The sequence below is a fragment of the Liolophura sinensis genome, chromosome 8 (genome assembly GCF_032854445.1).
Source record: "Liolophura sinensis isolate JHLJ2023 chromosome 8, CUHK_Ljap_v2, whole genome shotgun sequence".
In the NCBI taxonomy this organism is placed as follows: Eukaryota; Metazoa; Mollusca; class Polyplacophora; order Chitonida; family Chitonidae; genus Liolophura; species Liolophura sinensis.
The window spans coordinates 52,331,520-52,359,450 of record NC_088302.1 but is presented as its reverse complement, the minus strand read 5'-3'; the positions used below and the strand labels follow the sequence as shown (position 1 = coordinate 52,359,450).

The window sequence follows — 27,931 nt, the reverse complement described above, 5'->3', positions numbered from 1 at the left end:
TTACGCGAAGATGGTACATTCCATTCACAAACATTGTCCTTCAAGCATTCATGATTAGCTCTAGTCTAGTAAGGTCTGTGTTTTTTGTATATATCCTCTTTTTTTATTTTATGTAAAGATCAACATCAGAATCTTTATAGAAATGTCCACTTTAACGAAGTATTTAATACATTTTCATGTGATTGTACGTATAAAGTTTTTATGCTTTGTTTCGACGGCCTATATATACGGCCTATTCCGACAAGATGTTTTTGTCTCGACTGATTTGCTATTGAATTGAAAGAAAGCTCGTCTATTTCAAAATAGTATGGAATTATCGTGTCTTGAATCTAGTGCCAGATTCATGTTGGCGTGTGAGTGACGCCATTCGGTGCATGTAAATAGGCCAAAGTTCGTGTCTGAACTTGGAAAACAGCAAGCTTGTTAGCCTAGATGGCGGTAAACATCCAGCCGAGGAGTGTTTAAACGTCACCCTCTCTTACCCCCCCCCCCCCCCCCCCACAACACACACAACCCCGGCCAAACACAGCCGCCGCTCACAACAGATCCGTGCCAAGGCTCGCTAAGGTCAACCAATGAAACGGCCAGGATCTCGAATTACGACAGGCGATTGGCCAGCTGTCAAGCTATTATCTCTGGGCGTTAATATACCGCCTTTATTCAAGCTTGAACACAGCGTTGGGGATGGGCCGCGTTCGGCGAGACTGAGGGAGAAAATTGCTGTTCAGAGGACGTGAAGATAGGCTTACTTACACCCGTTGGCGAACAGCCGCTATGAACAGACTATTTAGCTTGTCAGTCATCCACATCAAACATGCAAGACAAATTAAAGAGCAATAACCATCTAGTCGATCGTATTTTGTTATATATGGGCCAACACTATATATGCATGCATACGTATACGTATTTTGTAACTGAAATGCTATCGGCAAATAAAACGAGGATACTACATCCAATTAATGACCATTGTAAATAAAACTCGAAACATATTGGTGTATAAATTAGAGGACTTACTGATGTGATTTATGCATTTTAATATATTTACAGACTACACGGTTATTCCAGAAGATCCGAGGCAATATGTTAACTATGTCCTTCTATACATTTAAAGTGGTGCTCATAGTTGTATTGTACACAAACAATATCGCCTATTCCTATACCTTCATATAAAAATATATATGATATATTTTTATCACGTGTTATATATCTGCTTACAAATGCATGTAAGCCCATTAACTGATGCACTTATATATTTATATACTTATCTGTAGGCCCCGGTTTCCTCCCACCATAATACCAGCCAGAGCATTTATGAAAGGCTCCAGTCAGTTTCGCAGGTCCCTTATAAAACAATATATGATCAACAGACATACATTGGGGGATTAAATTATCACAGTTTATATGCATGGATCTTTGTGATACACTATAGCTCGGCCATGTGATCTCACACTTGGTCCTCCCGCTCACCTTGGTAGAGTCCCCGTAGTAGCTATACGCGTTGTGAAATCATATCTGGTTACCCTCGTAATTATCTCGTAATTATACATGCTCAGTCAACATGGGAGACGCTAATGTGACATCGTAATCAGCAGAACGGATATATGTTTATGTATAGCCTTTCTGTTTAAGCACAAGAATTAAATCATTTGACTTTTTTTAGGTTACCCGAGGTTGACTATACAACCAGTGGAGAGTTTGATAGCTGGGAGATGATGTATGGATTGTCGTGACCCGCCTGTTCTCATGAACGTTACCAGCCTAGGCACGTAATGAAGCGAGAGGTTTTTGTCAACACTTAAATACAAATGTTCGTCATGTCAGTATAGTATTTTTTTTTAACCTCATCTGGCATTTTGCCAGGCCTGAGCGAAGGGCTCTCGTAACATATAGCTTTATGGATTGCAACACTAACTCAATTTTGCACCGAAAACCATTTGTGCTATTTGATTTACTGGCGACGATCCTGGGGAAAAAATATGTTGGATCGTGTTGGTGCTGCAGGCTTGCTTTGCTCAGGCCGAAAAGGGCGGCGGGGAGATTGAAATAAACACAGGGGTAAGAAGTACACTTCGCAGTAAGTGAGTTGTCATAGACCGGAGGGCGTATATAATGCCATATGGACGACTTACAGCTTTGTACCCCAGGGCTAAACTGGACGTTCTTGTCTTAACGCCCATCTTCGGTCATATATACTTGCACGCGTACTATTTCACTAAAAAAAAGAAAAAGAAAAAAAAAACCGGCTCCAGCCGTAGGCCTACCTTATTTTTGCTTTCCACCGATTCCCTAAAACCCCGGAAATGCAATATGTCAAAGCCAGCATTTATAAACCATCTTTCAACAGTAATCCAGCCGTTTAAAGTTTCGAATCGGACAACTCAGTTCAACGTCGGCCATGTTTTGATTTTTTTTTTTTTTTCAGCTTTCGGCAAGGTGATGGGCCACGAAAATTTTATCCCACCCAACATTCTGTTTACAGGGCATGCACTTATTATTAAGACTGATAAAAAATTTTATTTTATCCTACATATATCTTCATGTATCATATTTAACAACACACACGGATTAACCCGGTAGTTTCACGCCTGAGTCGGCTGTAGGGACATCGATATACACTGTACACACCTGTGTGGCTCAAATGACAGATTTGGTGTTTCGCCTGCATGGATTCACTGAAGGGAACAACAATATAGTTAAACTGTACCCGTAAGTAGAGATGAAAAGGACATACGAATAAGTGCATAGGCTATGTATGATACATAGCACATTTTCCCATTTCCATGGCAGCGGACAGGTCATTATTTTCGGTATGACACTATTTCTTCAGCGGCAGGTGCCACATGAATGGTGTGTCGTGTCAAGAGGATAGGTGCGAAATATTGACTGGTTGTTGAAGCCTTGTGGGCGGGAACAAATGAAAAACATCACGTGGCTTGATGCTCACAGCTGGCGCCAATGTCGCCATCTACGATCAAATTTGCCACAAATTGGAACATTGTAGCCAATTATATGCGACAACGTTGTCGTAGCTATAGAAACGGCACAAGTAAATAATCTTCGCCAGTCATTGTAAAGCCGAAGGACAAGTCGCGCGTTTATTTTATTTCTCCGATGCAAAAGGCAAGCGAAACCCCCGTTGATTAACATTTGCACTTTAAAATTATAGCTTTTTGCACGAACAATCAACTCCATAGGATAAAAACTAGTGTTTGCATGCCGGGTTATGAGATTTAAAAGTGAGTTTTCAAAAACTAGAACTGCCTTCCCACGGATTCCAAGCCGTCTTCATGAATAGTTCTCAGCTTCTGCTTCAGTGCAGAGCGGTGTGCGACATTACAATGTTGTAGGTGTGTCTAAGTTGGTTAGCGCTCTAGAAGAGCGTAATGACCCGGGAGCTTCTCACTAATGCGGTTGCTGAGTTCAAGTCCAGCTCATGCTGGCTTCCTCTCCATGGCTTCCGCAGGCTGCTGGAAGACCTTCTGACGTACGGTTTAAATTTCTATTTCTGAAATCGGGTGATGTCATTTAAACGCTTGTAGCGAGAAAACTGTTGACGGTATAGCATTCATAGTTTTCGATTTAGGCCTACATGCCACTGCAAGCACGTAGCCTTAAAATTACTCCTTTTAATATATATATATATATATATATATATATATATATATATATATATATATATATATATATATATATAAACATAGATAAAAACCACAGGAGATTCACAACAAATACACCTGATCACGTTATGACGTGGTAGGTCCTGTTTTCGACACCTGATCATGTTATGACGTGGTAGGTCCTGTTTTCGACCTGGGACTAATATAACAATCTGTTATAGGCCTATTAGTCCCAGAACCGACCAGTAGCCAGCTTCTAACGTTTTTAACGTACTTTATTGTCAAACTATATGCAACTAGTAGGCTTACAGGTCTACGTGCATATCAAATTTCGGGAAAATCCGCCAACTGGTTCCTGAAGATGTTTAAAGGTTTTGCTCTAAATCTAATGTGTACGCCAAACTAAGCGGTCTATAGAAGAACAAACCTCAAGGCAAGAATTTTGCTGTTTTCTAGACAAAAAGCACTATCCGAAAAGAATACTTTAATCGTCCTACGGAAGACAGTAGGCTTCCAGTTTTCAGCGTGGAAGCGTGATGATTGTAATATCTCATAGCTGCAGATCGTCATCATTGCGCTGTTGTGTTCCGGAGATTACCAATGTTTAACGAGTGTCCTGGCCTGCACCATGCACTCGTGGCGACCTCGATGGCACTTATCAGCCACGGTCGGCGAACTTGTTTTGGGCAAACAAAATAAATGTTTTGGCCGTGAGGAAATTTATGGGTTTTATTTCAGACCTTGCCATCTTTTTTGGTGGATCACACGACTGGAAAATGGTCTACAACAATGGTTTCTGTTAAACCAGATGGTTTTTTTTTTTTTTTTTTTTTGACTGTATGCAAAATCAAAGGCAAAATTGTTCTATAGGTTTTCTATAGGCCAACTAAGTGAAGTTAACGACGGTTTTAGCCGTATGGCCACTATAGCTTTCCGTGTGTCCGCAGCACATGTTACCACCCGTCGTACAGGAGTCAAATTAAAAAGGCTTATGTAATCAGGAGATTGGAACGCCGAGCCCCGCTGACCTATGCAGTCGGGACTATCTTGTGTCGATCGCACGCAGCTGATATAGCCCTGCCTGTAAACCAGCAGAGAAAGCCGTGTGTTTGATTAGCCGTGATAAAACCACTTCCAACTCTGAGTGCAGGTATTTGCATATATACTGCTGCCACACAATAGCTTAATCAGTCACAGTTGGCTTCGTTTACACATTAAGATATCAAAAGCCTGCACAGAGAGGAGGTTAGCTTTTCATCTGCCTTCTTACTTCTGATAAGTAGAGGTGTCAGCCGTGTATATCCGCACGAGTGCATGTCATATATATAGAGACACACATAGGCTATAATAACGCCATGCATGCACAGAACTGTGGTTTTATTGGTAGGCCTTGATGTACAATATTTTATCTATTTTCTTGTGTTTCCTTTTAAATTATATTGTGCGTCAAGGCTTGCCTACATGTCCCTTTTAAGATGGACAGATGTAAACCAGTTGTAAGATAATGTATACTGCTCATTAAGTATTTCATAGAGTGTCTTGTAAACTCCCAGATGGCAATAAATGTGACTAAAGAAACACGAACACACTCAGCTAAGTTCAATACATGTAACTGAACAACAAAACATGTAAGAAAATACAACGATCAGCCAAAATGTTCAAGGTCAATAATCGCAAGATCAGTTTCCTAAACGACGTTTAACACAAACTGCCAAAAAACTACCGAAGAAATTGTTGATAATCAAAAATGTATCTCAGTTTTGCTCCGATTGTAATTGTTCACATGTCCAACGTGGCAATCTAATTCAACTCAATGGATATGGACCCGGATTAAGCGGAATTAGACGCAATCATGAAGCAGAGTGACAGAGATTCTGACTGCTCTGTCCATATTTACTTCAAGGTAATTAATACATTCATACACAATGTAAAACAATGTAAATGCAGTGTAAGGCGCTTGAAGGTATAATTTTGATACACCAAGCTTTAATACTAATAACTTAGTATAACGACGACTGAAATTGTCACATAACACAGGGGATCTAACAAATGCTGGAAGGTGAGATATGTACAAGTCATATGCAGGACCCTTCGGAATATAATTGCTATCCATGTAAGGATGATTTACGATGTTAAAATTGAAACTATCCCTCGTGTCGTAAAGTCTGCTAGTCAGGAAACCGTTTGAGTCTTTGTACAATTAAGGGTCCAAATAAGATGTACCCAATTTAAAGTTGTTTCCAGTGAAGAAAGATGTGTACCTTTTACAGCCGTTGCAATACCTACATCCATGACTTCACAACCTTTTATATAAACCATCATTTTTTCAGCTCGGCATGTAAAGGAGAAATGATTTGCTGCTGTTGTTGTTACTGGACATGCTGTTCTTCGTGCTCGTGCATGAGGTGCATTTTATTTGAAATGTTCGTGCGTTGCTTGTGACCACACATCGATCATTTTGCGTGGATCTTTGGCAATGTTTTTTTCACGAGAGCTGTATATGTAACGCCATCAACCATGAAGCAGAACTCTAGATTGTCAGCCATGTTGTGGTATATTACCGGCCATGGGCTGGAATGTAGCAACAATGGTCCAGTGTGCTATGCCTGCGATACGGTTAGGTCACCATGATATCCATTAATAAATTATTACAGTGCAATTATTACAGATTTACGCATGGAGTCAAGTGTAGAGTGTTTAGCGTAACAGCAAGGCGCAATGACACCAAGAGCCTCTCACCAATGCGGACACTGTGAGTTCAAGTCCAGCTCATGCCGGCATCCTCTCCGGTCGTATACGCGGGAAGGTCTTCCAGCAACCTACGGGCCTTCGTGGGTTGCTTCGGGGCTCTGTCCGGTTTTCTTCATAATAATGCTGACGGCCGTCGTAAAAGTTAAATATTCTTGAGTTCGGTGTAAAACACCAATGATATAAATAAATTTACACACAAATGTAAATAGCGTTTAAGCCTACATTATGTGTGTCTACAGCTTTTGTAGCCATATATAAAACACTAAATAAGCTGTATTGTTTTAGGCCACCAGTTTGTGAAAATCTCTGAGTAGCAATTAGGTTGTGATAGCTTGTATCACGGTACCGTTAGGTCATTACAAATGATGTAATTTATTGTCAGAACAAATTGTCGCCTAGGTGCTAAATACAGCCGGTCATGTCGCTCATGTTGTGACAGCCATGTATGCTGGTTTCGGGGAAACGTTGGTATTACCATAAACTGTCGTTGTTTCGTACAGGAACCGTCCTCGCAACAATCAAGCAGAGTATCCCGTTTAGTACCATTATTTATTGCCCTTCCCTCTTGCTATCACTTTTTATGCCATTTCGATAGCCATGATTTCACCCTCCGTATGACTCATCTGTTGGGTTTCCAAATTGCCACTATATCGTTTTCTACAATCCTACCACACAGTGTTGCAAAATAATGCAGTGTATTTCAGAGGCCATGGCAATTATCAATATTGCTGCCTGTCTCGAGGCCGTCTCCCTGAAGACCGCTCACCCGTCCATAGAAATGTTATATCCGTTGGCTGAGTTTGTGGGATTTCTTCGTCTTACAGTTGATCAATTCATCACTTGGCATTCATCTCCCCTATATACCAACCCGTCACCGGGAGACGTCGTGTCTCTCCCTTGATGAAATCAAGACAACCAGCAAAACGCAGGGCAAATTCCTCACTGTTTTTATTTAGCGATCTTGTTTCACGGAAGATCGTTATTGGGTCTGCTTGTCGCGATATGCTTTTATTGCCCCCTTACAATTAGTCATTTGAGAAAATCAAGACTGCGCATCGATCGATCTTGGCTGAAGCCGTATTTGATGATATTTGCGTGAGATATGGGTCCATTGTGAGGAGACGGTATACCCAAATGGAATTACGGGGTAACTCGCCGGCACAAGATTGATCGCGAAACTCAATTCGCATCCAGATAGCACTTAGCAGTAAAACGAAGCTCGCACGTCTCCGGAAGCTGGGCCAGGCCAGGCTGTTCACTGTAATAATTACAAACACTGGTTAGCGGCCAGGCAACGCGGCATCCTCTCCTGCGCAGTCACCAGATGGCGACTAGATGGCATGCAGGAAGACAAATGTCACTCTACAGGCGGACATGCACTGTTATGCAGTCAGAATTATAGGCTATACAAGGTGTAGCAGTCGGTGGTCTTTCACGGCCTATAATCACCACATATGCAAACTTAGGCTATACCACATCCGGCGAATATCAAGGAAATAAATCATCTATATCGGTATACTTTGAAGCTGCTCTTCTTTCTTCTCATTCCCACAGGTAAACATAATCACAGAAACAAAAACGAATGGCAATGAGACTTTAATAAAATCAGCATGCAATTAATGGCATTTTGCATGGTAATTATGTCAGGTCACACATCACTGGTAAGTATGCTGGCCTCTCGACCTTTCTTCATCATGTATACATGTATTTTCCTTTCAGGCAAAGGTTCCAGTTCCAATCAGGCAAGAAGCGATACATATTGAATGCATATTAAAGGTCATGCATGCAGTGGTCACTTGTTTTGTCCCCTTTCCCAGAAGCTGGCAGAGGGAGACATTCTCTGCAGAAAATATCGTAAAAGTATCGTATAAAACCCATAATGCATCAGAGAATGTACCAAATATCTCGTCTTGCCTGCGTGAGCATCGTGTCCTACTGTTGACTGTATGAACAATTACCAATCCACCTTTTAATGATTAATTGAAGTCTGCACTGTATTTATGTGCTGTCCAACTCAGCACTGTATTTATGTGCTGTCCAACTCAGCACTGTATTTATGTGCTGTTCAACTCAGCACTGTATTTATGTGCTGTCCAACTCAGTAAATATACACTATGACGAAAATAAACTACGCATGCTTAAATTGTGCGTCCCATGTATACATGGTATTCGTGCTCTCACCAACATCTCACCGGTTAAGGATTTATGCTGTATATTAACTTCACAAGTGTGTCATCCATATGGCTACGTATATACTTAGATCCACTCAAGTTAGTGCACTCGTTAATTTCGTCGTTGATTATGTTAGTGAAATAGTTTAAAATTCTTACAAAAGACTTACGAAAGACTTATTAAACCAATAAAAGTAAGTACATGTATTAAGGGCTAGGCGTATTTGTAACCTTGAATTAATTAGTAGGGTATAGACACGGAATGAAAAAGAGCTAATTTTTGCCAGATGACAAAGTTATAAGTTATAAGATTGTTTTGTCTTACAGCTTTTTATTGTCGTGAGGTGAAGCCCTATATTTAGTAAAAGTCATTAGAGGGAACTGATTGATGTACGAGATCAGACAATGCATAACTAAGGCCGTTTAGTTAATGTTGAGTCGGTGATCCGAAAAGTATATACATGTATGCATGACCTCCAGCACTGGTAACGATGCTGGACACTAGGTATATATTCTCCAATGCGATGATGTGTGATGTGTGCATGCGCAGACTGGTCACGAGGTCAGCGTGCTACAGTAAGCAGCGAGTCGATTAGTGGCTTTTGCAAGTGGCTTCAAGGCCATGGAAAATGACGTCTTTGGCCTGTCCTTGTAATTAATCGTTTTTATGTGGTTTATGTGTTACTGTCAGGCCTTGGTGTGAAGCCATTGGACAGAACGATCGATGCGAGGTATAAGCCGTGTTCCTGCGATAGATATGCTCACTCGGAGAGATACGGCTAAACCTGTTAGAGCTCTGGTAATTTACTTGTGGATACTGAACAGCTCTAGGTGAAACAATCGATAATGATGCCTTACAGGTATAAAATAAAAGCAATGCGAACAAAGGCTTGTTGAAAGTAAAGAGTTTCTCAAGGACCTTTTTATATAGAGATCAAAGATCAATCAATCGACAAGCGACTGTAAACATATATGTATATGTATGTATGTATGTATGTATATGTGTGTGTGTGTGTGTGTGTTTTTGTGAAGAAACATGTAGTACATGTAGCTCGTTACGTTCAATGATTAGCACATTGTACAGCTGCCTTCAAGTTGCTATGACACAACTCTTACCCAAATGAATTAGTCCGGAACAATAGTGTTTGTTAAGCTTTACAAAGGCCGTCCTTTGTAATAATAATAAAAAAAAGTCATTTTAAACTTTTAACGTTCTTTCTACTTTCTACGTTCTTACACTAAGTATTTCTTTATATCGGATATTCCTACTTTGATATACATGATCGTCTTTTCCTCTGCTGTGTGGAAATTGCAAGATAAGGGGTATCTTAAATGTGTCAAATTGAGAATGTTTAACATCACGAAAGAATTCCAGGATCAAATACGTCACGTGTTATCAAAGATGACAATTCGATTCGACTCACTTCATTCCATTTCATAAAGCGTTGATTAAGATGATTGTGTTCCATTACGGCTGGACGCCATTCGGGTTTGAAGAAACCAATTGATCGCATGCAATTTGGTGCCGAATAGAATCAAAGGAGAGTTGAATAATGGCGCCTGACCCACAATTGCCATTTGTGAAAGTTTGTAAAAAAGGAGTTTGGCGTCTAACAAATACAGAGGACAATAATGGCTTAGGAAATGCTCGGGGAGGGTGAAAAGGGTAATTCAGAAAAAGCTGAGGTCTGACACAAACTGTGAAGCTTTTTTTTTTCGATCGGCGCGTGGTGTAGGATGGTTCCGTGCTCGCCGAACAACGGTCCCGCTCGGCGTTAGAGCACGTAATGAGATGAGTCAACTGGCCAGCAAGAAGATAAACTAATACAAACGAGTGTGAGAAGATCAGAGTGACAGACCTGTTTGTACCGCTCAGGGAACGCCCCAGCTTGGGGGGGCTCTGCTGGGGAATTTGTACTTGTGTGTCGTGTATGTGGTATATGCACTGGATTTGGAGATTCCCAATTGAGACGTGTGAATGTGTGCCGGATCTTGTGTTCCTAAGGAGTAAAACATCTGATCCAGACTGAACCCATCGTCTGCTTCAGTGTCAGCATATCTGCGTTGGATGTTAGCGAGAACAAAAGCAATTTGAAACCAAAACTTGGGATAGAATTTTTCTTTGTATAATATAGTTTGCTCGCTCCTCTTGCCTGAGTCACTCTTTCTCTGGTTTTCACCACTGAGACCATTTTGCCCCGCCTTACCCACAATTGTGAGATGCAGACACGGGCTGTCTCTCCCGTCCGCATTCTACATCACCTTGTAACCTTAGACTCGATAGTAAGCATATGTATGAAGGTGCTCCGTTGGGGCTCCTCAGAGATCAGATGGGCCACAGAGACCGATTGAGGGAGTCTGGATGGAGATGCTTGATAGGGGCTCACAGCTAATGGACAGAACAAAGGACTCTACACTAGATCAGCTGCTGATATCAAATATGTCAGGACGTATTCAACAAAGATAGGTTTAGCCTCTGGGTGGGACTGGGTACTGTAATGTTATCTGTATGTTGGCTGAGTCTGCGCCGAGCATATTACACATCTGATAACACACTAAACGCACAGCTGTTTGAATTTACACAACGCGCATACTATAGGCCTAGATTAAGAGACCCTCTTATTCGTTATAAAAGATTTTCCTGCTTCAGCAAATTAAAAATCTGTTCTCTCAAGGGTGGGGTTTGTGTGGGGGGGGGGGAGTCAGAAACACCGCAGAGTGAAGTTTTTATTTATTTTTGAGGTAAGTCGCAAACAATGTAATAATTAAAAATATACCATAGTTTTGATGAGGACAAACAAGCAGAGATGTAGCAGATATTTGCAGCTGTTTGAATACAAGCCGTTCAAATAAAGAAATGCAGAACTGAAAGCAGAGGGAAGAGATCTGTTTTGAAAGTTGGATAGAACTTCATGTCCCGGCAATGTTTACCAAGCAAAGTTATTACTTTCACAGAAAACAAGACGACCGCTGTCGTCATCCAGAGGGGTGGAATAGGCCAACCACTTGGGGGAATAAAGGGTTGTCTCAGGCTACAGACCCACGGGAGTGTAATTTACGGTGTGTGTGTGAGCAGGAGATGTATATATAAAAGCTGTTAGTCAGTGGTTTACCTGAGACAATGACATTATAGCCCCCGTCCCCCTTGGGTTACCCTGAAGTGTTTTATGTTAATCGGGGATGCGTGAGTGTGGAGAATGGAGTTGGGGGAGGGGTAACCGCGTTGGTGTTGTGGCGCTGTACTCAGCATGCTCCGCCACAGAATCCGGCGTAAGTACGAAGCACATGCAGGTAATTTGCAGAAATTGTGCCTGTATTCCTTTTCATTAGTTTGCAATTTCTGTCCACCTGTCCTTTTCCCGCTCAACCTCACACCTTATTTCGCTTAAGCGGAAATCTAAAACTAGGGCGTGGCCACAGACCATGAAGCGCCACGTGTACATGTGTACAATTAATTGAGGGGACCGATACAGAAATTAACCGAGCTGTGTGCTAGGTGATATTGTAGTAATAAAAGACGTAGCGAGTGACATAAGGAGTGTTGTAATAGATAAATTACAACACCGATTTAACTGTTTCGCTAAGCAAACTTTGGAACCCATAGCCGTATGTACTAGTTATCGACACCATTTAATTTTGCGGGAACAAATTGCGCAAGCGTGTTGCGAAGCGATCTACGTAACAGCCACTGACGGATCGATCCCGCTTTGAGGGTATCACCCGGCTCGTCATGGCTGTTTAGGTGGGTGATGTTGGATTGGGTGAATACCCTTCGGGAAGGATGGGGATGATGATATGAGCTGGGTGGAGGGGGCAGGGAATACTGTTGTGAATGATTGGTAGTCCAGTGACCCCTTACGCGCTTTACCTAACCAGACTGACGGCTGACAAAGTAATGACAGTAAAATATAACAAGTGCTCTGTGTGTCCCGGTCGTATCCATTGTCCGGCTATAGGCTGTTGACAACACGATACCTACCGAGTCTTTTGTGACCTCATTGTTAATGTACCTCGGATCCAATTCCCAGTAATTTAATCTAGCCGCATCAATGTAAAGAGAGTGTGTATGGGAAAGGTGCGGACGGTTTACTGAGCACGTCATTCAGTACCATTTATATGCTCTTAGAGCAGACATTCCACATGTTAATCTCTTTTTCTTTTTCCCCTCACCTTCTTGGTCGGAGGGTGAAAGAATGCCCTAAACAAAGTAGGCGTCCCTTGAAAGACCACTGAAAAAGTAACTTTCGTTATTGTTTTAATTCTTAACTTAATTATGCTGTTAAACGTCAGAATTTTAAACAGGTAGGGTTTAGCGACCACAATGTTGGATGCAGTCATGTGCGTTTTGTACTTTTCACCCATTTGGATGGCATTGGTGTACCATTTCCTTCTGTTTAGATGATTAATCATTCATCAAAAAGAGCCATTCGAACAGCGAAAACGCTATTTAGGATGCAAAAAGGAGGTTGACGCCTGTGGCAAACAAAAAAAAAAGAGAGAGAAAAATTCAGAAAGGGTATATTAGGGTTGGATATAGTTTTCGTTTCACTTAGTGAAGCTTACTTACTTTCATGTAGGCTTATTCGTTTCTCATTCCAAAAACCTTAAACTACTGAATTATTGTTGTCTAAAGTAGATTTATACCAGATGAGCCCTGGTGTTATTTTTCTATTTGGTCGTAATAGGTTACTGCGGATAATATCTGTACGTTGTTCTCGTGGCCTTGGAGGCAATAAGCTGTCGTTAGTGCTGTCGTGTGGTCTTGGAGGCAATAAACTGTCGTTAGTGCCCTCGTGTGGCCTTGGAGGCAATAAGCTGTCGTTAGTGCTCTCGTGTGGCCTTGGAGGCAATAAGCTGTCGCTAGTGCTCTTGTGTGGCCTTGGAGGCAATAAGCTGTCGTTAGTGCCCTCGTGTGGCCTTGGAGGCAATAAGCTGTCGTCAGTGCTCTCGTGTGGCCTTGGGGGCAATAAGCTGTCGCTAGTGCTCTTGTGTGGCCTTGGAGGCAATAAGCTGTCGCTAGTGCTCTTGTGTGGCCTTGGAGGCAATAAGCTGTCGTCAGTGCTCTCGTGTGGCCTTGGAGGCAATAAGCTGTCGCTAGTGCTCTTGTGTGGCCTTGGAGGCAATAAGCTGTCGTTAGTGCTCTCGTGTGGCCTTGGAGGCAATAAGCTGTCGTCAGTGCTCTCGTGTGGCCTTGGAGGCAATAAGCTGTCGTTAGTGCTCTCGTGTGGTCTTGCATGATGTTCGCTGAAGAACGTCTGTCTTCTGACACCGTTCGCTGGTAACTCACCAAATGTCTGTGGTTTACACTCCGCTTCTCTATATACACTCATAAAACTGGCAGCCATCGTGTAGTGAAAAATTGTTCAGTTTAACGCGTTGAACAGCTATCCAAATATTAAATTCATGAACCTGAATCCGTGTAATAAGGAATGGGCCTAACCGTCGGTGTGAAAACATCATACCAATGGAAACGACTCTACTATCTTCTGGCGGGAAGTCGTAAACAGTAAATGACAGTTGACATGTGCAGATATCTATAGCTCTATATACTACAACTTTGTGCACATTCTTCACAACAGGTCGGATTTTGGTCACACGTGGGCTCTATATAATTATGCAGTAGCTTCCGTGGCCACGCCCGGTGGTCTGTGGCAGATTTCTTTGTGGCAGTGATGGTGTTGCTTGGGTGGTGTAGTTAGTCATCTATCAATTGGATCAAGTAACAACGTATAAAGTGTATAGTGTCTTGTAGTGTCAATTGCGCATGACGTTCTTCTATTGGTGTACAGGCAAGTAAAAGCGACCAGGACAGGGCAACTCTGTATACGACCTTGTCACAAAGTGTTGCAGAAAGACAGACATGTGATTTTATAGAAAACTGAATATCTAGGCGACAAGTTACAAGAAACAGACAATAAGTACAAATATCAATTGGGAACTTCAACCCGTCTATAAAGTCTAAGAGAGATACCAGTTCTCGAGAGATCTACGTGGGGGCGCTTCCGTATATGCCGGAAGTTAAGGTTAGAAAACACTCCATTCGCCCAACGCTCATGCGCAAAGACGGTGTACCACCAAGGTTCTAACCCCAAATTCCAGCATATACGCGAGCGCCCACAAGCAGAACTCCCGGGAACTCGTATCTCTCAAAGGCCCTATTGTAATGAACGTTTAATTACTTTTCATTATCTGGTCCAGTCTCATTATTTCACTTCTCTGCACGAGGCAGTCGTTATGTAGTTGGATACGAAAATCCTTCGTCAAAATGCAATTTCAAACGCCTAAATAGATGGAACGCCTAAATTTCTCATTGTACAATGAAATACACAAGTGTCACCCTAGTTATCCTTCTTCAGTTTGACAAGTCGGAGTGGGTTGGTGGTTGGGGTGGGTAAGTAGTATGTCTTCATCCCCATGACATCACATGGTGATGTCATTGGAATGACATCACCATTTGACATCAACATTTGACAATCTGTTGGCAAGAGCAGACCAGATCGTCCACTTTCTAAAACATCCATGTCCTATAAAATCAATGTTACCTATAAAGACCTGTTCCATTTATAGGGTGTAGTCAGCTATACTAGGTAGGATTAAGAGGTAACTTGACTGGATTTAATGATTTAAAAGCACGTGTGACACGTGAAACCTCTATAATCGATTGCGTAACCTGTAACACCATCATTTATCACTACAAGCGTTAAATGACAGTGAGTGAGTGAGTGCTTGGGGTTTAACGTAGTACTCAACAATGTTTCAGTCATATGACGACGATTAAATGACAGCATTCCCTTTCCATAAGTGAACAGTACGAAGCAGTACTATAGTAGAACCTACAAAATGTTCAATATTCTGTATGAATGATACAAAGTTTTAGCTAAGACACTCTGCGGGATTATTTTTCCGTGTGTGAGAACGTCAACGGCTTGCCAATTTCTATCTTATCTCCTGGCTTATTTGCATATGCAGGGCCTATGAACAGGTTTAGCCGGGAGGCCGTGTAAAGCCTTCAAAGTCATATAGGCTTGTGAAGACGTAGAAGAGAGAACATGGAATATGAACATCGCTATGGCGATCGATGAGATAAATCATGTTGTATAGTTGCTCTCATCTACATTTGTGTACGCGCCAGAAAGTGTAACACAGCCTTGCTTTGTTAACGGAGTGATCTTCTATATACATGCACTCAACCCCGCTCGTTTTCGAAGAATACTGATACTCGAGTCTTTTTCCGCACCTCACCTTGCTCTGTGAAAAGATCTGCTGATACAACATAGCTTGGTATTCTAGTTTCGTTTACTCGAACGACATACGAGGAAGCTTGACAAAAGTGCACAGAACAACTAATACAGGACATGGCTCACTACAGATTATCTTATCCTAATAATGGAGGGGGGGGGGCATGGGTTTCATGAGTTGAAATCCAAGACGAATTGCTAAAACTGATTTAAATACGCATATATTTCGCAAGGGAGTTGCTGTGAGAGGTTTTCAGGTGCTGTGAATGACAGCTGCCTGTGGTGATGGACAACAGGCCGGATTTCAGAGGCTACTTGTGACTATTTATCAGACACAGTGTGCTGCTGCTGTAGCGCATGGTGTAGTCTTTTATTTTCATACTACTTCGGACTCTTCGGTTCATCAAAAAGAAATGAGGTTTTAATGTGATATTTTCTTCTCACCGTCTCGCATACATAATAAAAAACGCTCTCTTCATTTTGTGTGGATTTTCCAAGGATTTTCCCAAGACCAAAGACAAACAGCACATCAGTCTTTTATAACAGTCAGATATACACATAATGCATATCTGACTGTTATAAAATCAGATTATAATGTATTATGTCGTCCAAATATGAAGCTCCTGTAGACGTAACATAACAAAAATACAATTGAGGGATATTAACAAACACTTTCTCTCAGTGAAGGTTCAGACAATACACGATTGATAGTAACATGTAGTTGGACTTTGACCGTGCAAAAAGCTGCCCACTGCATATAGGGTATGTTATTTGAAAACTTCCTTCCTGAGCGTTGAAAAAGGAAAGTGTCCGTTGGAGAGGGTTGGTTTTGCGTGATCATTAATTACACAGAGGAAAACTGACCTGTGTAGGAACACCACACCTTTATCTATACCAGGTAAACTCGAACACTGGGATCTTTGCTCCCTGATGGTATCGGTGGGGGTAAGTGCCTGACAAGTTGACTGTTGTCCGTCACATTGGTCCCAGAACAGCTTAGCCTGTTATTAGGAATTATTTCCAAGTGGTTTACGCAAGGAAGTTTGTAAGGTTTAGGTGGTTCCGAGGTCGAGTGGATAGGGGTGGAGTAAGACAAGATTGCTCCCAATGACTGAACCCGGATATACCAACTCCCAAAGCTCCACCTGGGAAAATTTGATTCTCTTTATTATTTTGTCGCTTGTCTTCAGTGTATACAGTAAGCCATTCCGCAAACCAACCAACCATTCAATCTAGCATGTATCCAACCATCCAATCGTCCATGCAATCAAACAACCATTCATAATTTGACCGACATAACGAAGTCTAGCATTCATTTTTTGACACCTCAGTTTACCGCGTGTTTTATTCCAGCTATTTTTGATCACCTTGACGTATCTGTGTACTTGTGTAAAAGATATAACTGAATTGGGAAAGAACATTGAGTCGCTCCATTAACTGGATAGACCCATTTTCCACCGATTTTATAGGTCTCCGTCGTCTGTATATGGCTGTTTTTCGTTATCCTTCTAGCTGCCGGAACACGCACTTGTGAAGTATTAAGGCTTGAACCACGCGGAAAGGGAGGGTTCCCCACCTCACCTCGGCTTAATACTATCACAAACTGTACTAGAGCTATTTCCCTCTTTGATCGCAAGTAATTATATTTGTGGGGAAGCACAGGCGGTTTGGCCCGATGGTTAAACCAGCGCGGCTAATGGCGTACGTTACCACAGGAAACGCTGTATACTTCAAAGACAACAAACACAGAGAAATATTTATATGCTTCAGCTTAATCGAGCGATTAATCATGAGGCAGGGTCAAACCAGAGCGGTTATGAGTTCATCTTTCAATGATAAGCAGCCCTGTCCGGTAGTGGCTCATGTTAGATCAATGCTACGATGACTGGGGCGGTGTTAGCGGCTTATGTCAGACTGCACAGAGCTACGGCATCTCACCGTCTCGCATACATAAAGGCTTAATACACATACAACACGCATTTACCCACTGTTATGCTGAAGATAAGGATTCTGAGAGAAAACACATGTTTCCGACAGCTCTTTCGGTTCTGCCCTCTAACTGAGATAGTGTGGTCAGCCATGATTACAGCTTTATATAAGTACCTTCCCCATCGCGTTACAAATACGTGTGTGTGGGTCGGAGGTACAGTTAAGGCTTGAACTACTTGAAGACTACAAGATAGATAATGGGATTCGGTGGTTTCACATGGTTCTGCAACCCCTCTTCAATTATCCCGCCACCCAAATCACGCCTGGTTGGAAAGGCTCAATTCAAAATGGCGCCCTCCCCCTCCTCCAAACCGTATACCGTTAAGGACAGGTTAAAGGGAGGAGAAGAGATTGTTGGGGAGATTCTCTGACAGAAGTAATCTTGAATAACCATCACTAACCCCACGAAGAGAGCAATGTATCGTTCGGCAGATGATGTATTGTCCTTTGTACTGAATCTTTTATCAATCAATATTTATTTTCGCCGACAGCCGTACCGGCTCTGGTCGAAGATATGATGCGGGCTGTGTAATTCAGTATGAACGGCACGCCTCTCAGCTACAAGAACGTCATCGATTCCGAAAACTGCTAGCCGCGCTTATTCTTTTTTTAAGTGTTACTCTTCATTTCAAACACAAATTAACCATATTCTCAAACATTCTTTTTTACCATCCATGTCTGTAGCGAGTCTATTTTCATATCTCTGACAATTGTTCTGATATGTGGCTAGAACGTTTTATTTGCTAGCGGAGAAAGCGCCCCTTACATAGATTTAACAGATCTATTTCGTCAGTTCCATGGGAGAGTTGAGTGGGGGGTGGGGGGTAGGGGGGTAAGCGACATGTTGCCTTGGGGCTTGCTGGTTCCCGGTGACGGGTGGAGGAGATAGAAGGACGCACCGAGTGTGTTTTATGGCCGATCGATTGCCAGCCATCCTTCGCTGGAACTGTTTACCCTTTGTCCGGGTAATAAACGCTGATGAGTACAGAGACGTCCTCGTCTCACTGGCCTTATCACACGTACTGATTTAGAGTACATGCCAATTAAAGAGCACTCCGGTAGAATCTCATTACAATAGTGGTTTCAGCGGCCTTAGAGTTTGAGCATGTAGGCTTATACGGTCTTTACACCTGTCCCTCCATGCATAGGCTCTTTCAACATGTTGTCAATTAGGTCTGTGCTCTGGCAATAACACACCTTAAACGTCACCGAGATAGAGTCCAGTTTATAACACAAGACGCTGAGGGCTTGTAAATTTGAGACATTGTCTCGCAGTGTCAAGAAACTCGGAGGAATATGGTTGGAGTTGTATGAACGGTATAGGTCTGCTCAGGGAAATTACGGACATATCACTACAAATTCTGTTTGTATCTTATAGTCTCATCTTCCGAAACAGATCAGGGAAAAGTTAAACAGATAGCAATCGTTACACTAGCGGGAGGGGAGCCCAGTCCATGGGAAAATCGGAGCCTTTCTCTCTACTGCATCGAAATCCCACTTTTAGGAAAGATCATGTAGGAACGTTGTGTCAGCTTCGAGGTAAAATAATGGCGCCATAATACCATCTTAATTTCAATGATATGTAATTTGATTACAGTTCCGCGTAGGTTTAACCTGTGTGGGTCTTGGCTCATGTTTTTTTCTTCTTGTGAATGTTATTGTGCAGAGATGTCAACACCAGGCAGATGAGTCTCTAAGTGATAAGCTAATAGAATATCGATTTCAATGTTTCCTGGGTTTAAAGCAGCCCAGTGACATGAGCTGTTAAATTTTATTACTGTACTTATATAAACCTGACACGCACTGTGGGACTATAACAAGATTAAAAGTGCGCAGATGTAGGATGAAGGACGTTAGCGTTTGAGAGCCTCGTGAATGTGTCGACGATCGCCATGATAAGAGATACACAATATATGCGGACCAGATAATCAAGAAAAAACAATTTCGATTTTAAGATTATATACTTGTCAACATCCACGCAGATTAGTGAACACTGTGATAATGTGATAACAATACAGGGCGTTCAGAGATTACAGTCACTCTAAGTAATAATAATACTAATATGAGAAGGAATATGTGCATATATGGACAATTACAGTCACACAGGCCGTGGAAGGAGAGTGCTCATAAATCAGTATAGCCTCACACTGCCTGTATATCTGCCAAGAGTACCGTGCGTGCACAAACAGATAACAACACATTACTGAACAAGTGTAATTACTTGGCTTCTCTTTTCGAGGCGTTTTTCTAGTCTTCAGTCAGGTATAAATTTATTGACTGACGCATTTCCAGTTCCACAGGACTGTGATCCACGTCTTCCTGTCCAGTTTCGTACTGATATTGTGTATATACATGATGCGTATTGTTGTACCTGCGTGTATATAGCGTCCATATGGGCTAGCCGCGGTGCAATGCCATTATCAGCTGATAACAGCCTATCTATATGTACGTATGTACTGATGTTGTGTATATATATGATACGTATTCTGCGTGTATATAGCGTCCATATGGGCTAGACGCGGTGCAATGCCATTATCAGCTGATAACAGCCTATCTATATGTACGTATGTACTGATGTTGTGTATATATATGATACGTATTCTGCGTGTATATAGCGTCCATATGGGCTAGACGCGGTGCAATGCCATTATCAGCTGATAACAGCCTATCTATATGTACGTATGTACTGATGTTGTGTATATATATGATACGTATTCTGCGTGTATATAGCGTCCGTATGGGCTAGACGCGGTGCAATGCCATTATCAGCTGATAACAGCCTATCTATATGTACGTATGTACTGATGTTGTGTATATATATGATACGTATTCTGCGTGTATATAGCGTCCGTATGGGCTAGACGCGGTGCAATGCCATTATCAGCTGATAACAGCCTATCTATATGTACGTATGTACTGATGTTGTGTATATATATGATACGTATTCTGCGTGTATATAGCGTCCGTATGGGCTAGACGCGGTGCAATGCCATTATCAGCTGATAACAGCCTATCTATATGTACGTATGTACTGATGTTGTGTATATATATGATACGTATTCTGCGTGTATATAGCGTCCATATGGGCTAGACGCGGTGCAATGCCATTATCAGCTGATAACAGCCTATCTATATGTACGTATGTACTGATGTTGTGTATATATATATAATACGTATTCTGCGTGTATATGGCGTCCATATGGGCTAGACGCGGTGCAATGCCATTATCAGCTGATAACAGCCCACCCGTATGCACAGATGTATGGATGATATATGTCGCTAGGGGAATCACTCAGTTGTCGATGCAAACAAACAGTTAGTCAAAATAAAAAAATCAAGCAATCAATCAAGCTAGAATTTTGCCGTGCATGGTTCCCAATGGCCCTTGAAAGTACTTATTAAATTTGTTAAAATGTTTTCTACACTTTTAAGAAGCTCTTGACAAAAAAGGAGTTTTACACGATTTTTCAATATTAAATATTATATTGCATCATGTTCGAAATGGACCTATAAATAATCCACCCAAACAGCATCCATTACTCTCCACATAAAGAAGTAAAAGTATACGGGTACTGAAACTGCATGAGTGCACGGTCCTTGAAAGCGCTGGAAAACGTAGCTTATTGTACAGCCTGAACGAGTGGCCTTGGAAAGCATTTTTTTTCATGGATGGAAATGGTTACCTTCTATAATTGTAGGCAGCAAAGCATTCAACCAATCAATGAATCTAATATTATCCCAGCGGTCAATTCATGCAATTATTCAACCAGCAATTCAGTTTAATATTCACTTATCCTGCCAATCGGTCAATCAGCCAAGTAGTCAAGATTGCATTTATACTTAACAATAGATGAAGCAGTGCAAGTAATAAATAAGTACTAAATCGAACTGGAGCATGAAATATTGGAACTAATCCATTAATCAACTATATCAAAGCCACCTTGTTTTTAAATCAACATGCTTATTTCGTGAAATTTCATATATCAACTACACGGTGATTAAGCTTCGCTTGTCTCAAACCTATTGGGCTGTGTTAAATAATAGGTTATCAGTTCAAAGGCAACATCAAATACGCAGTGACACAAACGTATACATGTACTACGTTTATTGTTGGCTACATACATATAGCTATATGCGGGTAGGAGTGTGTCTCTTTTTACAACGTTTTCCAGGCCTTAGTTTCCGGACTGTAAACTGATGGTTTTCTCCGCGGTCCGTGATCGATAGGACGAGATTTAGATAGCCGCCGTTTTTATCCCATAGGTTTTACGTAATTTGGAACTGGTGCGAATATAGAAATATCTTGCGCGGCGTTGACATATCTGGCTTGTCAGTTATGGGCCTATTGTCAGCGGAGGCAGTAATTAGGTGACATTTCTCAATTATTAGAAGAACAGGCTGAGCACACACGATCACAGAAGCATTTGATTGGTCATTATTGATCGTCTTTCTGTTGGAAGAGTAATGACGACCGATGAAGGCGCTCCTCTTATCACATAAGGCACGCAGTAACCTGGACAAAGTCTCCATTCATGCTTGTTGATCACAGGTTTTATAGCTGTAAGCAAAGAGTAGGGGTCGGTTTGAAGGAAAGCTGAGGTGAACTTTCCGTAATATCGCTTGCATGTATACTAATGACTGAACAATGGCGTGTATTGCAGAGTCCGAAATTTTGGGGTCGGGTTTTGGATAGAAAACTATTTCTTTTTTTTCCTGTCGAATTGAAATCCTCCCCTAGCTGAACCCGGGCTTAACAGTACACAGTAATTTTCCTGTCATTACTATGTGCCAGTGTACACTGGACCCAGGCTTTCAATGTCTCTAAACCTTTGATAACACTTTTACTAGACAATGTTTCGGGCCCAAGCAGCTAGGCGAAGGCTTGCAAGTTCAAGTACAGTGTCTAAAGAGGGAAAATGTACTTCTGCGGATAATACATAGCTACAAAACGTCCACGTCTGTTGCACTGATTGAAGTCACTTTGAAGTTTAAACTGTGTTATGAATACTTTCCTGAGGGCATACATGATAAGCATCCGTGCAGGCTTAAACTAAGTGTGATCTGCTGCCCGTATACCTTCCGGCACACAGACAGCATAAGCCTTGGGTTTGTGAAACTGATACCTGGTTTACTGAATGGTGCAGTACAGCCAGGAAGAAGGAAGAAAATGACACTTAACACTAAACACCGACCGGCACAGTCTTCACGTGCTTTTTGTTCTCGACATAGACCAAACATGAATTGCTAGTCGTGGGCCATCTTGAACTCTGGCATTATACGGGAAACTTTTTAAACAATTCAGAGTACCTGAAGGTTAACATTAATTATTAGGCCCTAATAGAGTGCTTAGTCAATTACATTGCTTTTATTGGTTAAGTAACAGTAATTCCACTAAGCAACCTGAGATCTTTCATAAACCTAACATGCGGTTTTCTATGGTGGTTGTTAGCGTCCATTTTTGACCGCGCCTTCCGCGGTTTTCTTAAAACCGAGTTTTCCGCTGGGGCGAGGAAGGCGCGGTGAAAATGGCCGCCATCAGCCACCATGTATTGTATGGAAATGTGGCAGTTCAACAAAGGTATTGGGAATTCCTTCCCTTTACCTTTGTGATGGACCGTTGTGTGTTCAATTTAGCACTGCCAATCTGACAGATTTTGGACAGTCATTCCTGCTTAACACGTTTTTTTTATCCGGATTTTATTCGACGATCTGGAAAACTGACCAGATAATGGAGGCACAGCATTGTGTATGTTACTTATGAGACGCTCTCGTACTCAAGTGGCCGGATTCCCATCGTATGTTTTAACTATTGATTGGATATTTTTTTCCTCTATCTGAAGAACCCATATTTTTACAGTCTAATCTCGTGTTTGGGGTCGCTTTGATGTTCCTTGACGCCACACAGCGTTCAATAGCCCGGCATTGATCCGGCCTGGAAGCCTATTACCCGTACAATGGGACTGGCAAGCTTAAGAGCAATCTGCACGTTCGCTAGCGAAGGCAACAGCCCGGACTGCCCGCAAGAAACGGCAGGGCAGCACTCGCAATCAATAAGAAACTGACTGCAGTGTGAAGTGAGAGGTGCTCGGAAGGGAAGCTAGAAATCTGTCGATATTCGCTTTAGAATCACGCTCTGTCCCCTCAACACCGCCGGGGATTAACGGGATAAATGTTAGCCTTCTCGTGTCATTTGTTAGGGCCATCCAGATTCCAAGCTGCCAATGAATAGGGCAATATTTAATTTCTCGGCTTCATACATGTTTCATGAAGCCTTTCCAATATTGCTGTCATCAAACGTCTCGACCCCATCAAATTGTGGCCGCCAGCGGATGGCCCCCTCCCCCTCCCCCACCCCCCTCTTTTCTCCCCGCCCCTGCCTGCCAGCCTCCGCGATGGTCCAACACAGCTGATGAAGGACAGACCATCACCGGTGTGTAGAAGTAATAAGCGGACGTATGATACTTACATAAAAATCCCGAGAACAGCAAATGATCGGCTTGGTTTAGCACTGGCTGTAAAGCCAGATTTGTGCACAGACAAATTTCCGCTGTGAACTGCCACAGTAGCGTTTACCCCATTAGATAATCGATGTGTAAATCGACAGCGTGCGATAAGCTGGGGACTGTCAAGTAATTAACGAGGATAGGCTATAGATTATTTACTGTCAATTAAAGAGAGGAGGAATTAAAACGTGCTAGATGTGAAATTTTCTCTCAATAATTCGTTGGCATACAAACAAAAATATTAACCATGCATGATCTGATAATAAAGACGAAGTTATTGTTATAGCACTTAATTTGTAATATAACGACTATAGCTTGATATATACATAGAAACGTGCCATTTTTTTACTGGAACATGCCAATGTGCTATGTATATGCCATTTATTTATAGGTGGACAATTGATAGAAGAGAAATAAAAGCTAACATAATAGTATATGCCATTTACTTATAGGTGGACAATTGATAGAAAAGAAATAAAAGTTAACATAACCTTGTTGTTTGCATCGTACTCTCGTTTACGATGAAGAGATCAAGTGTCACTATGCCTTATACATTAATATCATTCTTGGTGAAATGAAATATAAGCGACCATGCCGTTGGTGGGAGAATGCGAGTCAAACAATGCGGTAGAATGTCATGGATTGTGTCCTGATATTGCCATTGTCTACATCTACTTTGTTTCAATGATTCAGCAGTGGTATGGGTGGTGAACATGACACAAGGGACTGGGGTGGGGGGTGGCTAGAGCGGGCGGTGGAGTGGGAAGAGGAGGGGACGTACGACCGAGACGTGAAGTAATGTGACACTAATTCAGTGCTGATTATAGCCATATGTAGAGCTTTGAGTAGATGTCGCGATTCACAATGGCCTATAATACATGTTTGTATTGTTTAGGCTGATTGACATGAGTACAGAGAGCACTAACGCATTATCTTTGATCTGGTGTGAGAAACAGGGAGAATATGTAAGTCATTATATCAGAAGACATAGACACATGTAGAATGGAACGTCATGAATGCTATACACAGCTCGCTGAAATGAAGCAATATAACAAAGGCATTTAAATGTTACTTTTTCTTGTTTTTTTTGTTAGTCTGTTGTTTTTTTTTTCATTTTCTTGTGTTTTTTTGTTGTTTTTTTGTTGTTGTTGTTTTTTGTTGTTTTTTTTTGCTTTTTGTTTTTTTTTTGTTTTATTTTGTTTTGTTTTTATATTTTTGGGTTTCATAATCATATATCTACTGTTGTGTCAGGACAAGCCGTTGTAAGATTGATAGGGTAGAACAAAACCTTAACGCTAGATTTCACCGGTTACGTGATAATGTTGACTATCGTACCGTAGTCGCTGCTATAGTTTTACTCTCTGTTCTGCAGCCTTTTTTATGAACAATTATGTATGCCTTTGTGCTGAGGTGTTAACGGAATACGCATTTGTAAATTTTAACTATTATACGCATTTGTAGCTCTCACCTGCTACACGCCTTCGTGTGCCTTAACAATAGTGTACGCCTTTATAAGTCTTTTATACGCGTTTGTAGTTCTTAATATTTATGCCTTTGTAAGTCTCAGGTCACAAGGAAGCTCGTGGTGTATTTTCCAAGACTGCCGCAGCCAATCAGTGACGAGATGCAGACCGATGTTCTGAGTCAATGCAGAGCAAGGCTGAGTGTAAACACAGGGTGAGGACGATCTGCCGGAGCAACAGCAAAGCTCTCAACCAAAATTATAACTAATGCAAATGTCGCGTGAAATTAATTTGATTAGCCTTAATGAGAAGCGAGCATGTCAGGAAGTGAAGCGATGTGAGCGAGTCGCCGGGTTTGAGTGCGGGGAACGAGGGGCTACAGGCTATAACACGACACAGTGGGGGTGGGGCGTGGTAATATCGACCCGGGGTGCCAGGCCACGAGCGGGTACAAGCAAGTGTCACTCATGCACGTGCTTAGAATCCGGCCAGATCATGAGAAAAACAAACGGACCTGTAATAAGCCAATAAGTTCAGAGTCGACTTTAACCCCCACTTTACTTCCAAGCTGTTTAAATTATTTCAACATAATGAGCTGAAAACTAAATTGTTTTATTGTAGAAACCCATGTGTGAAGCATGAATCAGCAGTATGGAAATAATATTCTAGCTTTAGCACTGCTCTGTTCATTTCTGCGCTTATACTTAGTTTACAAACATGAAAAACGCACACATACAGGCGATGCGGCTCGAGGAACTAATGCAGGTAATTCAATGTTGGTTGCCAGTTTGACAAAGAAACTGTTTGTTATTTTACTTGCTGTATATTATATGAGAGTTAAATGCGGTAACACTGTTACTACGTAAATAATTTTTTTCTTGTATTTAACGAGTACTTAAAACGATCGGTATCTAATAATTACATCCATTAATCTGTGGCGAATTCAGGTTATTTGACAAGAAAACAAAACATGCAATTTACCTATTTAACCTGAATCATTATTCTATTTTTATTCTGCCCGATGATGTCCGAAACCAGGGTAGTTCTCCACATCTGTCACCATGCCCCGTCCTTCTTTGTGCCATTGTGGCCGGCCATCACAGACCCTCACTCCCCACTAGAGCCCCGTCAAACTTCCTGTTTCTGTAGAGAGATTGGTCCAGCATTCAGAGTAGGGTTTCTGAACTTTAACTCCACTGCTAGCCCTGTTTTTTCCTGAACTCGAGCGAGCTGGTTATTGAGAAACAGTAGCGTCTTGTCAGCGCTAGCTTTGATAGATGGGGCCGAAACACATCGCTTCTGGCGAAGGCGCACTCTGGCTATTCTCCAAGTCACTTATACAGACGTTCTCTCTCCTAACTTATTCGTCTTCGGCGGCACGAAAGCCATTAAATAATCGATTAAAAATAAATACAAGATACAAAAAGCGTTAAGGTTGACAAAGAGGCATTTGTGTTGGTACGTCAGTCACGTGGTCGGATGAGGTTGGGCTGGTTTGGGAAGTTCTACCTTCAGACTCTAGACAGGAGTTGCTGTAAATATGTATTAATGTACCAATTACCCCTTATGCCGAGTGATGGCAGTCAAAAGATGTGTTTCAAGAAGCAATCTTTCACAGATTAAATAATACATATATGTACCGTGGAGACATTGCACTGACTGAATCATAACTTTAACTCGAGTGAATGAGTTCTTGGGGTTTAACGTCGTGCTCAACAATTTGACGACGAAGGAATCATTAGGGTGCATGTACATGTAATGTACCTCCTTGTTGCAGGCCGGATTGCCACCGCTCTTTTATCTAGTGCTGCTTCACTGAGACGACTTACCGAAGGTAAGTAAGCTGCCCCGCCCGAGCCATTATACTGATACTGGTCAAACTAGTCACTTTAACTCGAAAAAGAATGGATATACACTACATGCGAAAAATGAGCAAACAAAAAAGCTAAGGATGTCAACATAGCGCCATTTCCGGAACATAAAAAGTACTGATCGTGTTACCGTCGTGCAGAAGACGTGGTATTGTGTAGATCATTACGCAGAAACGGATAAGAATCAATATAGTGATGGACAGTGGGGGTTGTAGTTCTCCAGGTGGTAAACAACGTACGTCGGAACTGTGGGTTTGTAGATTTGCACAAGCATCAGATGTTTCTCGTTTGTTAATGCCGCTGTGGTGCGTGGTGTGTAGAGCTATAG

General features: G+C 41.8%; 2 protein-coding genes across 2 annotated transcripts in view; both read right to left on the bottom strand.

The window, feature by feature from the left end:
• Nucleotides 1-13,143: 13,143 nt before the first annotated feature.
• On the bottom strand, nt 13,144-13,884 carry LOC135473661 (BUD13 homolog). Its single transcript, XM_064753526.1, has one exon. The coding sequence runs from the start codon at nt 13,882-13,884 to the stop codon at nt 13,144-13,146; it is 741 nt and encodes a 246-aa protein (XP_064609596.1).
• Nucleotides 13,885-14,877: 993 nt separating this feature from the next.
• LOC135473660 (uncharacterized) overlaps nt 14,878-27,931 on the bottom strand; it is a 65,013-nt gene continuing 51,959 nt past the window's right edge. The window contains 1 exon segment of the mRNA XM_064753525.1: nt 14,878-15,063. Within this exon segment, the coding sequence (XP_064609595.1) occupies nt 14,878-15,063 (186 nt within the window).

Coding starts and splice junctions, on each gene's coding strand:
- LOC135473661 (XM_064753526.1), bottom strand. CDS start 13,884: ATGGCTGCCAGTTTTATGAGTGTATATAGAGAAGCGGAGTGTAAACCA.